The sequence below is a fragment of the Thalassophryne amazonica genome, chromosome 7 (assembly GCF_902500255.1).
Source record: "Thalassophryne amazonica chromosome 7, fThaAma1.1, whole genome shotgun sequence".
In the NCBI taxonomy this organism is placed as follows: Eukaryota; Metazoa; Chordata; class Actinopteri; order Batrachoidiformes; family Batrachoididae; genus Thalassophryne; species Thalassophryne amazonica.
This window is the reverse complement of record NC_047109.1, coordinates 89,494,234-89,514,714: the sequence shown is the minus strand read 5'-3', so window position 1 is coordinate 89,514,714 and position 20,481 is coordinate 89,494,234. Positions and strand designations below refer to the sequence as shown.

Below are 20,481 nucleotides of genomic sequence, written 5' to 3'. Positions count from 1 at the left end.
TCCGTCGCAGTCCACACCAAACGCCAACGTCCGGCAGATAAGGCACACACAGGAAAACGGCTGCAAAAAGAGATCAGACTAAGTTAAGTCAGCAGAGAAAATTACCTGATTGGTAGTTGATTTCTCGGCGGGGAAGTGGAGTTGCAGTCCGGCCTTTATGGTGGTGGTGATGAGTAGTGGATAGTGACAGCTGGTATGGATGATGAGTGACAGCTGTCACTCCTGGTCGCTCCGACGCCCTCTCGTGCTTGAAGCCCGCACTTCAAGCAGGGCGCCATTGTGGTGGTGGGCCAGCAGTACCTCCTCTTCAGCGGCCCACACAACAACGGAAAGACAAATCTGGGTCCCCTGCTGGAGCTGTTGCCCCCACGACCTAAACTCGGATAGCAGTTGAAGATGATGATGATGATGATGATGATGACTTAAAACACCCTGAGGCCATACAGCTTTAAAAAAGAAAGTGAAAGAAAAATGTGAAAGAAAGCTGGAAATAACTGAATTTGTTGTGTCAGAAAAATGAAAAAGAGAAGAGAGATAAAGAAATAAACAATGCATTAAAAAGATTTGTAATATAAAAGGACAATTTGTTACACAAAAGGAAAAGGGGCAGAACTGATTAAAAAATCTTCAGAGGGTGTTTAGCAGCATGCATTTTTTTTGCTTTGTTATTTATTTTGTATTATTGGTCTTCTCTCTCCTTCTCTTCTCTCTCTATCTCTCTGTCTCTCTCTCTTCTCCTCGCTTCTGTCTCTCTCTCTCTCTCTCTCTAATTCTTTTCCATTCTTGTTTGATGTACGACTTCAGTTGTTCAACAGTCCAGGGTCTCTGTTGTCGTATTTTGCACTTCATAATGCGCCACACATTTTCAATGGGCGACATGTCTGGACTGCAGGCAGGCCAGTCTAGTACCCGCACTCTTTACTACGAAGCCACGCTGTTGTAACACGTGCAGAATGTTGCTTGGCATTGTCTTGCTGGAATAAGCAGGGACGTCCCTGAAAAAGACGTTGCTTGCTTGGATGGCAGCATGTGTTGCTCCAAAACCTGAATGTACCTTTCAGCATTGATGGTCCCATCACAGATGTGTAAGGTGTCCATGCCATGGGCACTAACATACCTCCATACCATCACAGATGCTGGCTTTTGAATTTAGTGCTGGTAACAATCTGGATGGTCTTTTTCCTCTTTTGTCTGGGGACATGACATCCATGATTTCCAAAAACAATTTGAAATGTGGACTGATCAAACCACAGCACACTTTTCCACTTTGCGTCTGTCCATTTCAAATGAGCTCAGGCCCAGAGAAGGCGACAGCGTTTCTGGATGTTGTTGATGTATGGCTTTCTCTTTGCATGGTAGAGTTTTAACTTGCACTTGTAGATGTAGTGACGAACGTGTTAACTGACAATGGTTTTCTGAAGTGTTCCTGAACCACGCGGTAAGATCCTTTACACAATGATGTGTTTTAATGCAGTGCCGCCTGAGGGATCAAAGGTCACTGGCATTCAATGTTGGTTTTTAGCCTTGCCGCTTACGTGTAGAAAGTTCTCCAGATTCTCTGAGTCTTGTGATTATATTATGGACTGTAGATGATGGAATCCCTAAATTCCTTGCAATTAAATGTTGAGAAACATGTTCTTAAACTGTTGGACTATTTATTTCATGCAGTTTTCAAAAATGGTGATCCTTGCCCCATCTTTGCTTGTGAACAGCTGAGACTTTTGGGGATGCTCCTTTTATACCCAATCATGACACTCACAATTAGTGTCCTCAGTTCCCCAAACGCTTATTGAGTGTGGTAAAAGGAAAGGTGATGTAACACAGTGGTAAACATACCACTGTCCCAGCTTTTTTGAAACATGTTGCAGGCATCTATTTCAAAATAAGCAAATATTTGCACAAAAAAAAAACAAAGTTTATCTGTTTGAACATTAAATATCTTGTCTTTGTGGTGTATTCAACTGAATATAGGTTGAAGAGGATTTGTAAATCATTGTATTCTGTTTTTATTTTCTGTTTTTATTTACATTTTACACAACATCCCAACTTCATTGGAATTGGGGTTGTAGTTTACCAATCCCTCTGGACAGGACACCAAGCCATAGCAGGCTACTTTCCCAGCCAAGGCCAGTACTCATTTACACGTGGACCGGGATGATCCAGATGAAGAGTCTTGTCCAATGACACACACAGGTAGCCTGAAGCGCACACCTGAAATCAAATCTGTTCTGTATATTGGTAGTTCAACTCTTCTCTGCAAAAGGCATGCACACTCATTAATCTTCAACCACTTACTTCAATTAAGGTCATGGGGGGGAGGGGCAGCTGGAGCCTATCCCAGCAGTCATAGAGTGTGAGGTGGTGTATACCTTGGACAGGATGCCAGTCTGTCACAGGGCCAGATATAGACAAGCAAACACACTCATACCTGCACGCACACCTACGGACAATTTCAAGTTTCCAGTCCACCTAATCTGCATTACTATGGATGTGGGCGGAGCTGGAGCACCTGGAGGGAATCCTCGCAAACACTGGGAGAACTTGCAAACCCACACAGAAAGGCCACAGGTGGGAATTAATCCCATGACCTTCTTGCTGTAAAGCAACATTGCTAACCACTAAGCCACTGTGCTGCCCAGGCATGTGCAATTCAATCAAATTTATTCATAAAGTGGCTAAAACATGTCACATTAAAGCTCTGTACATGTGTAAGATGCAGACCTTACCAATTTAATAAGCAAACACATTGATAACAGTAAGTAATCTTTCCCTAACCATTTTTATTTTTACAGCAAGAAACCTCAAGCAGACCACACTCAGTGGGGTGGCCATCTGTTGTAGCCAATCTAACAAGACAGAAGAGAAAGCACAACACAAGATTGGCAGAACATACAATAACAGAAAAGATGCAACTGAGACAACTAAATAGAACTCAATGTTCACAGCAGTGAGATAACAAACTGAATATACAACAACTAGGTGTAGCTCAGCATCCCCAAAAAAGAGAGTGTGTAGTTTTGTCGAAGCAAGATCTCAGTCACTGAGGTATAACATCTCCAGAAGCCCACTCTGAACCAGGGGACCTTCTATTTGCCTTCAAGATGTTTGCCATTCATCAAAGTGGCCTCCTCAAAAATTCAGATGTAGACTGTATTTCTGTCAGTGCAGGATCTTAGTCATTCAGGTAAGCAACATCCAAGTTCTGTTGTGGGGTCATTTGTTGGGGATTTTAATGTGTTTTTCCACTATGTCGCTTTGGTCAAGTCTGGTCCTGGTATGTTTGCCTGTTTTCACACCTCCCCCTATCCCTATTTCATTAATCATCATGTCTCTCAGCAGGTGATTTCATTAATGATCAGGTGTTTATGTTCAGGGGAGAAGCTCATCAGCAGGAAAAACCTTGGTTGCAGGGAAAACCTGCAGTGTTCCAGCTCTCGTTGCCCACCCTGCTGTAATATCTATCTGTGGTGCAAATTTGGTGAGAATCTGTGAAGTAGTTTTGAAGTAATCCTTCAAAGTCTATATAGAGGGAAATCTTGATCCAGAAAATGAATCCAGATCCAGATCTCCTCCAAACTTCAGTGAAGTCTTGCATACCTTAATGTCTATCTGTGATGCAAAATTGGTGAGATTCCATGAAGTAGTTTTGATGTAATGCTTCAAAGCATATATAAATCCACCATATATAATCCAAATTCTGGATACAGATCCAGAATCCGGATCCAAATCCCCTCCAAAATTTAATGGAGTCTTCCATAGCCTAATATGTGTCCGTGGTGAAAAATTGGGTGAGAATTCGTGTAGTAGTTTTGACGCAATCCTTCAAAGCCTATATAAAGTGAAACTTGATCTAGAATCCGGACCCGGATTCCGATTACCTCCAAAATTTAATGGAGTCTTCCTTGGTCTAATATCTATCTGTGGTGAAAAGTTTGCCAAAATCCGTGCAGTAGTTTTGATGTAATCTTGCTAACAGTCAGACAGTCAGATAGACAGACAGAAAATAAATAAACAGTGATGATTTGTTGGACTTTAGCTCTCCGAGGTGGGAGTTGAAGACCTCGCTAACAGAGGGTTCTGCCAGTCATTCCCGGCAGAACCTCACGATACGTTTGGGCCTGCCAGGTCTGACCGGCTTCCTCCCCTCCCAGCGGATCCAACTCACCACCAGGTAGTGATCGGTCGACAGCTCAACTCCTCTCTTCACTCGAGTGTCCGAGACACGTGGCCGAAGATCAGATGATACAAGTACAAAGTCGATCATCGACCTCCGGCTCAGGGTGTCCTGGTGCCATGTGCACTTATGGACACCCTTGTGCTCGAACATGGTGTTCGTGATGGACAAACTGTGACTAGCAGAAGTCCAACAACTGAACACCACTCGGGTTCAGATCGAGGCGTCCAGGGGGCATCCGGAAAAGATGCCCCCTGGACGCCTTGCTGGAGAGGTGTTCCGGGCACGTCCCATCGGGAGGAGGCCCCGGGGAAGACCCAGGACATGCTGGAGGGACTACGTCTCTCAGCTGGCTTGGGAACGCCTTGGGGTTCCCCGGAGGAGCTGGGGGGGGGGTGTGTGGAGCGGGAGGTCTGGGTGGCTTTGCTTGAGCTGCAGTGGCCCTGCGACCCGACTCCGGATAAAGCGGAAGAAAACAGATGGATGGATGGATTTGTTGGACGTAATAATAAAAGAATAAATGCCTATAATAATAAGTACAGTATAACAGTGCATAAAAATACCCCAATTAATGAGCTGATAATACAGAAAAAAGGTGTGACTTTTATTCCTGTGTGAAAATACAGTAGGTTTGGTGGTATTTGAGGAAGGATTGAGAAGCACTGCCTTAGGTCACTGGTTAGTATCCAGTTGTTTGTTCAGTTGGTTTGTGTTGCTCAACCTCCTATAATTCTCTCCATTGCATCAAGACGTGCAACCGTGCAGAAACAAAAAAGTGAATGTGAGCCAATTACATCCAAGCTCGACTTTCAGCAGGCTCTATGTACAGTATATTACCCAGCATATACAGTCGGCATTCTGCACTTCTGCACCGGTATTTTGTCACCAAATTCTTCTCGACATCTCTGTCTCCACACAAACGCTTCCCATCGGTCACACTCTGTCCACCAGATAGGATGGATGAAATTGTTAACACACTTTTCTCATAGAAATACGTCATAAACAACAGACTCAGAACAAAACTGCTTGGACTTACTGTATTACTAGAAGCAGCTGGGGGGAAAATGCACAAACAGCATTTTGCTTGCACCTAACATGCAGAGATCCATTTTTGAATCACGTGCCTCACAGACAAGATTATTCAAACATTTGACTGGCAAAACGCTGTGCATGAAAATAATAATACCCTTGTGATGGCCACTCTATCTCTGGCAACAGCAGCAACAGCAGCTTGTAACCCTGATAATTATATTGAGAGCCCAACAGTAATGGACGGCCCTACAAAACCACAGAAAGAAAAGACTTTTCCTCTTAAAAGCGGCAGTGGTCAAACAGTAAATCCAGTGCTTTCTCAAACACGTACGTGAGATAATGGCTGGAGAAGCGTGCGGTCACTGACTGGATCACCTTGGGAAATGTGACTCCAGCTATGTGCTGTGGTTCAAAGAGAGTAAACAAACGCTGTCAGTGATAATGCACGGGGTAGCCTTACATGCAACGCTCTTATTTTAACATCTTAAGTGGGGGGAAAGCATGATTGTTCATTTGCTATGAGTCTTCAAAGCAGTGTAAAAATAGCAGAAAGACCAAACCCAAGTGTTGAGCCTTTAAAAAGCCTCTCATGGCCACACGCATGCTGAGTGGTTGTTGGTTCGACTTCGACATCAAACAGAACTGTGATAGTGGAGTTTGTACTTCATACCCTCGCAAAACATAGACGGTCTAATTTTTAGTTTCACATCCTTCGGGAATTGAACACCAAATTTATATATTATCATACAGTATGTAGATATACTATACTTTGAGCACCTGCATCATGTTGTATTGTAAAGCCCTATCGAAATGCAGTGTTCTTGTACTGCTGACTTTAGTGACATGACCTATTGTACAGAAATAGTTAGTCATTCATTAGCTGGCTGATAGAAAACAGTCAGCAACAAACCTGATAAAGAATGAATCATGTATTGATTAAGGCCAGAAACACAGCTGGCGTAAGTGGTTAGTGAGCCAGAACATCATCAGATCAAGATGGTTGTCCCCATCTCCTTGCAGGAGTTGAGTCAGGAAGTTCAGGGGTCATTAAGTGAAACTATTTGGTCAAGTCAACATGTGAATCTGCACCAGATCTCTGGTGACCCCAAGCACAATGGGAGAAAGCCAAAAGAAAATAGTCCAGGCCGGGTTTCAATGAAGCAGTCTAGTCTACTAAACATACTTAGTCGACTACAGTTAGTCACCCAGCATTATCCGTCTATCACCGTTTCACATCGACAGCTAAACTTGTAGATTAGCCGTCTTACGTTCATTGATGATTTTCCACAGGGATAGCGGCCCGTGAGAGCTGTTGCCAAAAAAATGCCTCCAATGTGTGAGAGTTTTGTTTCTTCTGGGTTGGTGGTTGTCATGAAGTATCCGACCTTTGTTTCGTTAAGTGCCTTTATTAACATTTATGGACACATACAAACTGAAGAAGATTCAATTCAATCAATTCAATCAATTTTTTTATATAGCGCCAAATCACAACAAAACAGTTGCCCCAAGGCGCTTTATATTGTAAGGCAAGGCCATACAATAATTATGTAAAACACCAACGGTCAAAACAACCCCCTGTGAGCAAGCACTTGGCTACAGTGGGAAGGAAAAACTCCCTTTTAACAGGAAGAAACCTCCAGCAGAACCCAGGCTCAGGGAGGGGCAGTCTTCTGCTGGGACTGGTTGGGGCTGAGGGAGAGAACCAGGAAAAAGACATGCTGTGGAGGGAGCAGAGATCGATCACTAATGATTAAATGCAGAGTGGTGCATACAGAGCAAAAAGAGAAAGAAACAGTGCATCATGGGAAACCCCCCAGCAGTCTACGTCTATAGCAGCATAACTAAGGGATGGTTCAGGGTCACCTGATCCAGCCCTAACTATAAGCTTTAGCAAAAAGGAAAGTTTTTAAGCCTAATCTTAAAGTAGAGAGGGTGTCTGTCTCCCTGATCTGAATTGGGAGCTGGTTCCACAGGAGAGGAGCCTGAAAGCTTGAAGGCTCTGCCTCCCATTCTACTCTTACAAACCCTAGGAACTACAAGTAAGCCTGCAGTCTGAGAGCGAAGCGCTCTATTGGGGTGATATGTACTACGAGGTCCCTAAGATAAGATGGGACTTGATTATTCAAAACCTTACAAGTAAGAAGAAGAATTTTAAATTCTATTCTAGAATTAACAGGAAGCCAATGAAGAGAGGCCAATATGGGTGAGATATGCTCTCTCCTTCTAGTCCCCGTCAGTACTCTAGCTGCAGCATTTGAATTAACTGAAGTCTTTTTAGGGAACTTTTAGGACAACCTTGATAATAATGAATTACAATAGTCCAGCATAGAGGAAATAAATGCATGAATTAGTTTTTCAGCATCACTCTGAGACAAGACCTTTCTGATTTTAGAGATATTGCGTAAATGCAAAAAAAGCAGTCCTACATATTTGTTTAATATGCGCTTTGAATGACATATCCTGATCAAAAATGACTCCCAAGATTTCTCACAGTATTACTAGAGGTCAGGGTAATGCCATCCAGAGTAAGGATCTGGTTAGACACATGTTTCTAAGATTTGTGGGGCCAAGTACAATAACTTCAGTTTTATCTGAGTTTAAAAGCAGGAAATTAGAGGTCATCCATGTCTTTATGTCTGTAAGACAATCCTGCAGTTTAGCTAATTGGTGTGTGGTCCTCTGGCTTTCATGGATAGATAAAGCTGGGTATCATCTGCGTAACAATGAAAATTTAAGCACTACCATCTAATAATACTGCCTAAGGGAAGCATGTATAAAGTGATAAAATTGGTCCTAGCACAGAACCTTGTGGAACTCCATAATTAACTTTAGTCTGTGAAGAAGATTCCCCATTTACATGAACAAATTGTAATCTATTAGACAAATATGATTCAAACCACCGCAGCGCAGTGCCTTTAATACCTATGGCATGCTCTAATCTCTGTAATAAAATTTTATGGTCAACAGTATCAAAAACAGCACTGAGGTCTAACAGAACAAGCAGAGATGAGTCCACTGTCCGAGGCCATAAGAAGATCATTTGTAACCTTCACTAATGCTGTTTCTGTACTATGATGAATTCTAAAACCTGACTGAAACTCCTTCAAATAGACCATTCCTCTGCAGATGATCAATTAGCTGTTTTACAACTACCCTTTCAAGAATTTTTGAGAGAAAAGGAAGGTTGGAGATTGGCCTATAATTAGCTAAGATAGCTGGGTCAAGTGATGGCTTTTTAAGTAATGGTTTAATTACTGCCACCTTAAAAGCCTGTGGTACATAGCCAACTAACAAAGATAGATTGATCATATTTAAGATCGAAGCATTAAATAATGGTAGGGCTTCCTTGAGCAGCCTGGTAGGAATGGGGTCTAATAAACATGTTGATGGTTTGGATGAAGTAACTAATGAAAATAACTCAGACAGAACAATCGGAGAGAAAGAGTCTAACCAAATACCGGCATCACTGAAAGCAGCCAAAGATAATGATACGTCTTTGGGATGGTTATGAGTAATTTTTTCTCTAATAGTTAAAATTTTGTTAGCAAAGAAAGTCATGAAGTCATTACTAGTTAAAGTTAATGGAATACTCAGCTCAATAGAGCTCTGACTCTTTGTCAGCCTGGCTACAGTGCTGAAAAGAAACCTGGGGTTGTTCTTATTTTCTTCAATTAGTGATGAGTAGAAAGATGTCCTAGCTTACGGAGGGCTTTTTATAGAGCAACAGACTCTTTTTCCAGGCTAAGTGAAGATCTTCTAAATTAGTGAGACGCCATTTCCTCTCCAACTTAACGGGTTATCTGCTTTAAGCTACGAGTTTGTGAGTTATACCACGGAGTCAGGCACTTCTGATTTTAAAGCTCTCTTTTTTAGAGGAGCTACAGCATCCAAAGTTGTCTTCAATGAGGATGTAAAACTATTGACGAGATACTCTATCTCACTTACAGAGTTTAGGTAGCTACTCTGCACTGTGTTTGTATATGGCATTAGAGAAACATAAAGAAGGAATCATATCCTTAAACCTAGTTACAGCGCTTTCTGAAGACTTCTAGTGTAATGAAACTTATTCCCACTGCTGGGTAGTCCATCAGAGTAAATGTAAATGTTATTAAGAAATGATTCAGACAGAAGGAGTTTTCAGGGAATACTGTTAAGTCTTCTATTTCCATACCATAATTCAGAACAAGATCTAAGATATGATTAAAGTGGTGGGTGGACTCATTTACTTTTGAGCAAAGCCAATAGAGTCTAATAATAGATTAAATGCAGTGTTGAGGCTGTCATTCTCAGCATCTGTGTGGATGTTAAAATCGCCCACTATAATTATCTTATCTGAGCTAAGCACTAAGTCAGACAAAAGGTCTGAAAATTCACAGAGAAACTCACAGTAACGACCAGGTGGACGATAGATAATAACAAATAAACTGGTTTTTGGGACTTCCAATTTGGATGGACAAGACTAAGAGTCAAGCTTTCAAATGAATTAAAGCTCTGTCTGGGTTTTTGATTAATTAATAAGCTGGAATGGAAGATTGCTGCTAATCCTCCGCCCCGGCCCGTGCTACGAGCATTCTGACAGTTAGTGTGACTCGGGGGTGTTGACTCATTTAAACTAACATATTCATCCTGCTGTAACCAGGTTTCTGTAAGGCAGAATAAATCAATATGTTGATCAATTATTATATCATTTACCAACAGGGACTTAGAAGAGAGAGACCTAATGTTTAATAGACCACATTTAACTGTTTTAGTCTGTGGTGCAGTTGAAGGTGCTATATTATTTTTTCTTTTTGAATTTTTATGCTTAAATAGATTTTTGCTGGTTATTGGTAGTCTGGGAGCAGGCACCGTCTCTACGGGGATGGGGTAATGAGGGGATGGCAGGGAGAGAGAAGCTGCAGAGAGGTGTGTAAGACTACAACTCTGCTTCCTGGTCCCAACCCTGGATAGTCACGGTTTGGAGGATTTAAGAAAATTGGCCAGATTTCTAGAAATGAGAGCTGCTCCATCCAAAGTGGGATGGATGCCGTCTCTCCTAACAAGACCAGGTTTTCCCCAGAAGCTTTGCCAATTATCTATGAAGCCCACCTCATTTTTTGGACACCACTCAGACAGCCAGCAATTCAAGGAGAACATGCGGCTAAACATGTCACTCCCGGTCTGATTGGGGAGGGGCCCAGAGAAAACTACAGAGTCCGACATAGTTTTTGCAAAGTTACACACCGATTTAATGTTAATTTTAGTGACCTGCGATTGGCGTAACCGGGTGTCATTACTGCCGACGTGAATTACAATCTTACCAAATTTACGCTTAGCCTTAGCCAGCAGTTTCAAATTTCCTTCAATGTCGCCTGCTCTGGCCCCCGGAAGACAATTGACTATGGTTGCTGGTGTCGCTAACTTCACATTTCGCAAAACAGAGTCGCCAATAACCAGAGTTTGATCCTCGACGGGTGTGTCGTCGAGTGGGGAAAAACGGTTAGAGATGTGAACGGGTTGGCGGTGTACACGGGGCTTCTGTTTAGGGCTATGCTTCCTCCTCACAGTCACCCAGCCAGCCTGCTTTCCCGGCTGCTCGGGATCTGCCAGGGGGGAACTAACGGCGGCTAAGCTACCTTGGTCTGCACTGACTACAGGGCCTGGCTAGCTGTAGAATTTTCCACGGTGCGGAGCCGAGTCTCCAATTCGCCCAGCCTGGCCTCCAAAGCTACGAATAAGCTACACTTATTACAAGTACCGTTACTGCTAAAGGAGGCCGAGGAATAACTAAACATTTCACACCCAGAGCAGAAAAATGCGGGAGAGACAGGAGAAGCCACCATGCTAAATCGGCTAAGAGCTAGTAGCTACGCTAAGCTAGCGGATTCCTAAAAACACGCAAAGTGAATAATGTGTAAATAATTTAGAGGTGATTCAGCAGAAGGAGTGCTTTAGTTAAGGCACGTAAAGATTACACTGGGAAACAAATCGTAATCTAGATAACTAGATCAATCTAACTGCGCAGATTAAACAGCTAACAGATACAGAAAAACACCGCTGTGCTCCGGAACAGGAAGTGATACAATACCGCAGTGAGAGCCAACCACCAGTAGAGGCTGGTGGTTGGCTCTCCAACCATCCCCTGAAGCATACTTATGTATGCTTCAGGGGATGGTGGGGGGGTTCGTTGACCGACCAGTGGAATGTTAATATCCGGCACCGGGTCAGCAGGAGGAGGAGCCGCAGCAGCGTTCTGATCGCGCACTTCCACCTGTGCGGTGAGAGCCTCCATCCTGCGATTAAGGATGACGTTTTGCTCGGACATCAAATCCAGCCGAGCGGTAAAGGCGGTGAGGATTTGCTGCAACTCACCGAGCACGCCTCCTGCAGACGCCTGTGCACCCTGCTCTTCCATTGGCTGTCCAACAGATGGGTGACGCCCCTCGGGATCCATGACGCTGGCCGAGATATCCTGTTGTGAAAGTGTAGTGACACTGACCCACAACAGGGGGCGCAAATGAACGGTCAATAGATGAGCCAAAAAGTAACAATTTAATGTTGTGAAGGTGCACAACGAATATACAAACAATCTCAGTATCTGATAACAGTCAATCCACAAAGGTGACGTGTGGGCAGGCTCGAGGATAGAAGACGTCTGTCCTGAGAAGAGCCGGAACCACACGATTTCCGCCGCCACCGAACCTGGTGAATACTGGAGCTGCCAAGTCCGAATTCCCAGGTGATCACCGTCCTTGACTGTCGGATCTGGTACTGCTGGCGAAGAGCAAAGACAGTCAAGTGTGGGTGTGTGTACACCCCGTAACAACAACGGTGGGAATGTCACCTCCACCTCTAACACACACTCGTGCAGCGTCTGTGTAACCACTTATCTGACGGGAAGTAGGACGAAACAGTCGCGACCCACGCCGGTCCTCTGGTTAGACAGCTGCAACAAAATAGCTCTTGGAATCCATCAATATAGGCAGAGAAAGTTACCTCCATAGAAGTACGATATCTCGGCGATGAGGTGGAGATGACGTCTGGGTTTTATGGAGTGAGATGATGAAGAATGAGTGACAGCTGTCAGGAAATAATGAGTGACAGCTGTCACTCCCGGCTGTGTCCGTGGCGGCAGCGCCCTCTCGTGCCTGAAGCCCGCACTTCAGGCAGGGCGCCCTCTGGTGGTGGGCCAGCAGTACCTCCTCTTCTGGCGGCCCACACAACAGCAGGCCCTCATATGTGATGATATGCTAAATTTCTGCTTTATTTCTTTTGATACATTGCTTTTAACTGAATTAAACTGCTATGGCACAAAAGTGGACTGGATTTAAGCTGTTATTGAATTATTTTAAACATGGCTTAAAAGATATACTATTATTTTGAACTGATCTAAATCAATGGCTAAATAGAACATATATTATTTTTGAGATGTAATATGGCTTTAAATCTTTGGCTTTGGCTAAACACACCAAACATAGACTGGTTTAATTGTTTTTAAGGCTGTTTAAATGTGATTGCAAACCTAACAATGTGATACGTTTTTATCTGAGTGATGGAAGAAAAAGTGTTTTTGCTGAATTTGTATTTTTAAAATGGCAAGAAATATGATGGTGGAGTTTTTCAAAGCCATTTTCATAGATTATGAGGACAAACAGTTAACTGATTCATCATAATAACAATTGGCAGATTAATTAGCAATCGAAACAAGAATGGAACTCAGAGAGCAGATTCATTATTACTGCTGCGAGCCAAGAGGGGGCAGTCAAAGCTTTGTACTTCCCCTATCAGATATTTGTGACTTCATAAAGCATGAATGATGAGGAAAAGGAAAAGGAAAAATCACCATTAACCTGGACCATGTCTTTGCAAAATGTTGTCAGAACCGGTCTTATTTTGAGATATCCTGACAGGCAAAAAAAAAAGCAAAAAAAAAAAAAAAAAGCCAAATAAATAACCAAGCAGAGGTGATCAGATAACCTCGACTCCTCCTCTGTGAGCTGGCAGAGTTATTAGTTGCAGGCCTAAAGAACTTTATTACATGTCACTGGACCATGACATCTCAGGATTTAAACTGTGTCAGAAAACGTCATGTTGTGGTTCTGACTTTTGGGAAGCGGTGCTCTGTGTAGGCCAAGAATAATCCCTAAAGTTAGCCAAGTGGAAAGTCAATAGGGGGATAATGGAAATGATTAGCAAAGTAATAATAACATGCAAACTCAGAGTGGTGTACAACCACTGAATCCTTTACCACAGGAAAGACTTCCAGTGATTCCAATGATGCTTTTCGTTTTTTTTAATTTATTTATTTTTTGTGACTGTTGGAAGCGGAACCCTTTAATGCTAAATAAGAACAAATTAAACTATGTGCTCAGTCCTACAGCACTGCCTATAGTATTCATGGTGAATGACAAAAGTTAGATTTAAGACACTTATTATTAATTGTTATTATTATCCGTGGTTGAAGTGGATGCAGAGCCTCGATGTGCGACTGTGAAGTCTCACCAGAGGACACGGATGAACCTGAGAGGCTGGAGTTGCTGGATGCTGCCATCCCAATGCGCCGCACAGCTCGGTTACTCCGCTTCGGCCACGGCACGCTCACAGCAGCTCGTCCCCGGAGGAACTTCCATTTCATTCACCTCCTGGTCGTCCCTGGGCGCCTCACCTCGGTGCTCCTGCCCTGTGCGGTTTCGTAAAAAAAAAAAAAAAAAGCCCTGAGGATCCTCTCTGAATCAGCAGATCGCTCCTTCTCCCCGCCGTGCGCCTCGCTGAGCGGCGCTCCGCTCCGTGCCGCGCCGCCGCCGCCGGGCGGATAAAAATAGTCAGGCAACCTCCAGAAATATGCGTCGTGGATCAGTTTCTCCGCGGCTTTTCTTCGCAGTATTTAGGTCTGCGCTCTTGTGCCATACAAAAGACTTCAGCTACGGTTTCCATGTGCCACTTTAAATGTTGTAATAAACACTGCAGCGTCGACGCGCCTTCTTAAAGTGAAAGTTTGGAGCGATGTTGCCAGATATGTAGAGGATAAGGAATTTCGACAAAGAAAGAACGAAAGCAAAAAAGAGTCCACAATGCTTATTTTTTATGTATTATTTATTTAGTTATTTATTTTGAAGCCAATCATTGGATTTATGAGTATGCAAAAAAAGGGCATAGTATTGTTGTACCTTTGGATTTGGGTTGGCATAGTTATCGCCAACAGACAAAATCAAGATGTATTTCTAGCACCACCTGGTGGTTCATACAGACACGGCAGGTGGGTTGGAGTTCCTACTGGACACGAGTCTCGAGTGTCATCGGTCCCACTGTGAAGGGGTTTGCCAGGAGAGATCTTGGTATGAGGATGTTTCAAAAGAAACAAACCCCAGCTAAAACCTCCACAAAGCGCCTAAGCACCAGGGCGTATGAAGAAAATGGTGCAACTTCTCCTAGTGCTGTGGGGAGACATCTCCTCTGTAGCAGCACTCAGCTGGGTCATCCACCAGATCAGCGTATCATCCAGATAGTTCTGATGCTGGACCCCAGCAACAACACCATCAAAGGGCTAAAAGAATCCAGTGAAAATGCATCATTGTAAATTGGTCCATTGGGGAGAAGAAAAAGATCTCTCACTGCTTCACTTACTCAAACTTGAGAAGTGGGGCAGGAGATCAAAGGCAGTACTTGAGGAGAGGAAAGGTCACCATCTTGAAGAGAGCCCTCGGATACAAAGTCAGTAATGTTAAGGGTGCAGCTTTAGACCCCAGGTCTGGGGCCCACTGCACTCTTGTAGAAGGAAATTCAAGGCAAATGAAAAAAAAAAAAGACACGACACTCGATTAGATATTCATACAGTTTTTATGACTGTGTAGTAAAATATGAGCAAAAGTACTAATTTTAAGGTTTTGAACCAGCAGCCTTGAATGGTCCATGTTGTGCAGATGTCTTTTTGAAATCAGTTATGCTTTGGATTTTTTTTATTAAACATCCTCAAAGTCCCACAGTTGTACAATTATGCATTTAGAACAAAAGCAAATTTTTGGACCAAAATAGCTCATTTCAGACTTGTGACATAAAAGCAAAGCATCATTTACACTATACTTCTGCTGAATGGCCACAGATGTATCATGCATATCCTATTTTTATGTTATGTCTAGTGTACCTTGTACCTATCTAATGTATGTTCTATCTACGTTATGTACAGTGTAGCCGCAACACAGTTCTATCTATCTATCTATCTATCTATCTATCTATCTATCTATCTATCTATCTATCTATCTATCTATCTATCTATCTATCTATCTATCTATCTATCTATCTATCTATCTATCTATCTATCTATCTATCTATCTATCTATCTATCTATCTATCTATCTATCATTTTTGACAATTTATTCAGCATTCTTGAACTGTCAATAACTTGCTGACTGATGATCATGAAGTAAGGCAACACAACTAACCATCCATCCATCCATCCATCCATCCATCCATCCATCCATCCATCCATCCATCCATCCATCCATCCATCCATCCATCCATTTTCTATACCGCTTACTCAAGGGTTGTGGCAATATACCTGTGGGATATACATAAGTAAAGCAAAATTGTTGTTTTGCTCAATCTGGAATAGAAAATTTCACCAAATGCTGTAGGGGTTGTCCTCATTATATGTTCTTGTAGTTTGGAGAGTTACGAGATGACATCATTTTTTTGTTTTTGAGTTATTGTTTGCACAGTCTGACTTCAATGAACTAACTCACTCACCCACTTTTCTACATCTGTTCTAACCAAACCCTAAATAGTGCAGCAGATAAATTCATTTTTTCAGTGAAATACATTTATACAAAGAAACATGAAATTTTCTACACATCTTCTTCATAGGTTAAGTCATCATTTTCACTGGATGGCCACTCAAAATGTCAAGATGGCCGCCGTTTTTTCAAGATGGCCACCATGAAGTTTTGATCACGTCAATTATGCCCTCCTGGCCATGTATTTGAGTTTCTTTGTTGGTTTTATAGAGCCTGTGCAATGTCAGTTGGCAAAAGCATTGTGTTTTTTCTTAAAATTTGGAAAAGCACACATGGAATAAGATGGCCGACAATATGGCCGTCAAAATCATTTGTTGTTTGTCATATTTAATTTGAAAATAAATATTCGCTTCTAAAAATGTGAGAATGTTCTATGACAGTCATTCTAGCAGTCATTTCTGACCATTTATTGATGTCTTTGTATAATCTAGATAGTAGTTTTAGTGATCTGAAGGAGTGAATGTCAGTGCACAGCCAGGGCACAATGGTGACTTCACTGCTGTGAAACTCAGCATGGGGTTCAGTGTCAGCTAATCTTACTTTACTAATGCTCCACCTGGCTTTACTAACTCCCAATATGGTAGAAAAGTGCTAGTTGTAGTGTAGTTTAGCATAGTGTCCCAAATGCTGTTTAACAGCCCCATATCAATTAGCTTGTAGAACGTAGTTGGTATATTTAGTTAGACAGTCGCACCTGAATTGACAGGATGTGCCAGCGCGGGAGAGCCGAGCCAAGGGTAAGTGGGGCTATGCATAATGTGTCCATGTACTTACCCGGATGGTGTACAGATCACACGGGACTTAAATGGCAATGACTTAAATTCCTTCAAATTGGCAAAGCTTCCTCAGGAACACTGACAACAAGTCAGAGTTGTTTCGCTTCCTGGCTGACAAAATTGCTGGAATGTCTTCAGCAAACTTAGTCATTGTGACCAAAGCAAACCAAGCCCTGAGCAACCATGGAGTGAGCCTGCAGGAGCTGGACAAATGTTCTCATGAGGAGGCAGACAGCTGCCTGTTTGTCCATGCCAGGTATGCTGCGGGACATGGCAGCAAGTCTGTCATGATCAAAGCCAATGATACAGATGTGCTGGTCATTGGCTTGAGTGTCTTCTCAACTCTACATAGTATGGGTGTGCAGCAGTTGTGGTTGGCATTCGGTCAAGGTTCGAACCTTCACTGGATTCCCATCCACGACCTGTCAGACTATGTAGGCCAAGAGAGGGTCACAGGAATGCCATTCTTCCATGCCTTCACTGGCTGTGATGTGGTCTCAGCCAGAAACAAAGGGAAGAAGACAGCTTGGCAAACTTGGGATATGTTCCCAGAGGCTACCCCAGTATTTTCTAAACTGAGCAAGTACCCTCCGTCCATTGAGGATGCAGACATGGAGATTCTGGAGAAGTTTGTGGTTCTCATGTATGACAGATCCAGCACTGCTGGCAGTGTAAATGAAGTCAGACTTGACCTGTTTGCCAGGAAGCAGAGGTCATATGAAGCCATCCCTCCTACCAGTGCAGCTCTGCTTCAACACACCAAACGCGCAGCATACCAGGCAGGATGCATATGGGCTCAGGCAATACTACATCAGCCAGAAGCAGAGAGTCCATCTGATTGGGTCTGGGAGAAAGCAGGTGATGAGTGGAAGGTCTACTGGACAGCCAACTCATCAATTGCAAAGAGCTGTGAACAACTCACCAAATGTGGATGCAACTCTGGCTGCCGTGGCAGATGCAAATGCTACAGGCTCGGACTAGCTTGTACAGCTTTGTGCAGTTGCAAATGTGACCTGTAAGCTGTCTCCTGAATGAGCTTATGATTTTTGCATGGGTTTACTGAGTTAGTCGGCCTAATGTCTTTTGGAAAAGGACACATCTTCTTCCTATCTGGCCTGAAGTTTTTTTTCAGCTGCATACCCCCAAGCCACATAAATGAGATACTTTTTTTTTATTGATCTTCATTTGCTTATACTTACAGAATACAATTAAAATAGCACAAAGTGAAAGTGGTAAATATATTTTTCTTCCAAAAGACGCACTAAATCAAATCATTGTCCGGCAAGACTGCCACTCATACAGTGCATATTTACCAGCTTGTAACTGCAAAACTGAGCCAGTGTGACAATGATGCACATCTGGATCAGTTCTATTTTCCCTAGATATCTATAGTCCATCTTTTCATTCATGAATTCTGAAAATATTTCATGACAGGCAGAGATTGCATCTATAGGTATCTCACAACTCTTGCATTCAAAATATTGTAGGATACGTCAACGCCGTAACGGAACTAAAATTCCAGCCTTATAATTTGGAGTTTTCATTGCATTGTTGTGATTTGCTTCTATCTTCTTTATTACCACCATATGTTTGTGCATCAAGTTCTCTTACCAGACAAACAAAAAAGAAAGTTTTCTATCACGAAAGGGATTTTAGAGATTTTTCTCATACCAAAAGGGTCCCTCGATGGTCATTTTGTTAAATATAATTCATCATAATGAAAAATATATTACTTCTGACTTATTAAATTAACTGTTCTGCAAAGTGGAACAAGAATGGAACACTTGAATGTGTATTTTTTTATATGTAACCCCCAAAAAAATGACGGAAATCGGTACAACTGGCGGCCATCTTGAAAAAATGGTGGCCATATTGAAATTTTGCATGGCTATCCAAACTTTTCAAAAGAGTTGGTCCTAGTGAGCAAGTGTGCCAAATTTTATGTTTCTTTGTATAACTTAAGTAATTTTCTCCTTATCTGCTGCACTAAAACTCTTACCAGCACATGGAGCTTCTGCATTCCCATTATGAAATTACATACACAGTCCACAGTGAAAGTTTTTTTGCATTTTCAAAAGACCCACAGTGATGCCTTGAAGGATCACTGCTTCATAACTGACTTACACAATAATCATCCCTCAAATTACTTGTTGAAAAAATTTTTGAGCAGCTCAAAAATTTATGAAATAAACATAAACAAATCTGACAGGGTCATTCTTCAGCTTTAAACTTTGGACTCATCAAAAAATGTTATATACAAATCGCTTAAACCTTTGTGGAATTTTAATAATGTAAACAAATACAATTTCTAGATTTACAACCCCAATTCCAATGAAGTTAGGACGTTGTGTGAAATGTAAATAAAAATAGAATACAATGATTTGCAAATCCTCTTCAACCTATATTGAATTGAATACACCACAAAGACAAGATATTTAATGTTCAAACTGATAAACTTTATTGTTTTGTGCAAATATTTGCTCATTTTGTAATGGATGCCTGCAACACGTTTCAAAAAAGCTGGGACAGTGGTATGTTTACCACTGTGTTACATCACCTTTCCTTCTAACAACACTCAATAAGCATTTTGGAACTGAGGACACTAATTGTGAATGTCATGATTGGGTATAAAAGGAGCATCGCCAAAAGGCTCAGCCATTCACAAGCAAAGATGGGGCGAGGATCAACACTTTGTGAACAATTGCATGAAAAAAATAGTTCAACAGTTTAAGAACAATGTTTCTCAACATTCAATTGCAAGGAATTTAGGGATTCCATCATCTACAGTCCATAATATAATCAGACGATTCAGAGAATCTGGAGAACTTTCTACACGTAAGTGGCAAGGCTGAAAACCAACATTGAATGCCTGTGACCTTCGATCCCTCAGGCAGCACTGCATTAAAAACCGACATCATTGTGTAAAGGATCTAACCGCATGGGCTCAGGAACACTTCAGAAAACCATTGTCAGTTAACACAGTTCGTCGCTACTTCTACAAGTGCAAGTTAAAACTCTACCATGCAAAGCAAAAGCCGTACATCAACAACAGTATTTTCTTTTCCTTCTAATACCGTCTACAGGAGGAAGCACGTAGGCATGTGCTTAAGGTAGTGAGATCACTTGTGATCTGACACGTTTGTGCTTGATGCACGTTCCAAGGTGTGCACACTAACATCTGTAAGATGCCTTGTAAATCACTTTAGAGGAGTTATCTGGCTTCAAAACAGTATTCTTAGATTTGGAAGTGTTTATTTCTCTTATTTTACAAAATATATGAGAAACATATTACATTTACATAGAAATAAGCTGTTTCAGAGCATTTTCTGTCATCTTGGTTTTTGTTGTTCCAGTGAGCAGCCAGCTGCCATCTCACTACCTTTCTTTATTCTGATTGGCAGTCACAGTGTACATCCCAGCATCCCTTGCGCAGATCAAGGGAAGCCCCAACATGATCTGACGTTTCTATCAAATGTCGGTCATAGCGACTGATTGCTTGAATTTATTCCATTCAGGAAGAGAAATTCCAAATTGTTTCCAGACAACACACATTTTGATCATATTGGCAATGTCATATTATGAATCCCTTATTTATATGCTAAAGAATAAAATTACAAAGGTGCGAAAGAAAATTCTTTTTATGACTTAAAACACCCCTATTAAGGAGAGTGGTTCCAGAGACGAGGCAGTGCGTGGAGGCCAAGACCCACCAGATCTAACTGGTAGCGCT

General features: G+C 42.1%; 1 protein-coding gene across 1 annotated transcript in view; it reads right to left on the bottom strand.

Moving 5' to 3' along the window:
• chn2 (chimerin 2) overlaps window positions 1-14,092 on the bottom strand; it is a 123,365-nt gene extending 109,273 nt beyond the window's left edge. The window contains exon 1 of the mRNA XM_034175008.1: window positions 13,688-14,092. Within this exon, the coding sequence (XP_034030899.1) occupies window positions 13,688-13,820 (133 nt within the window). The 5' untranslated portion in view covers window positions 13,821-14,092. The remainder of the gene's footprint in view (window positions 1-13,687) is intronic.
• Window positions 14,093-20,481: the final 6,389 nt, after the last annotated feature.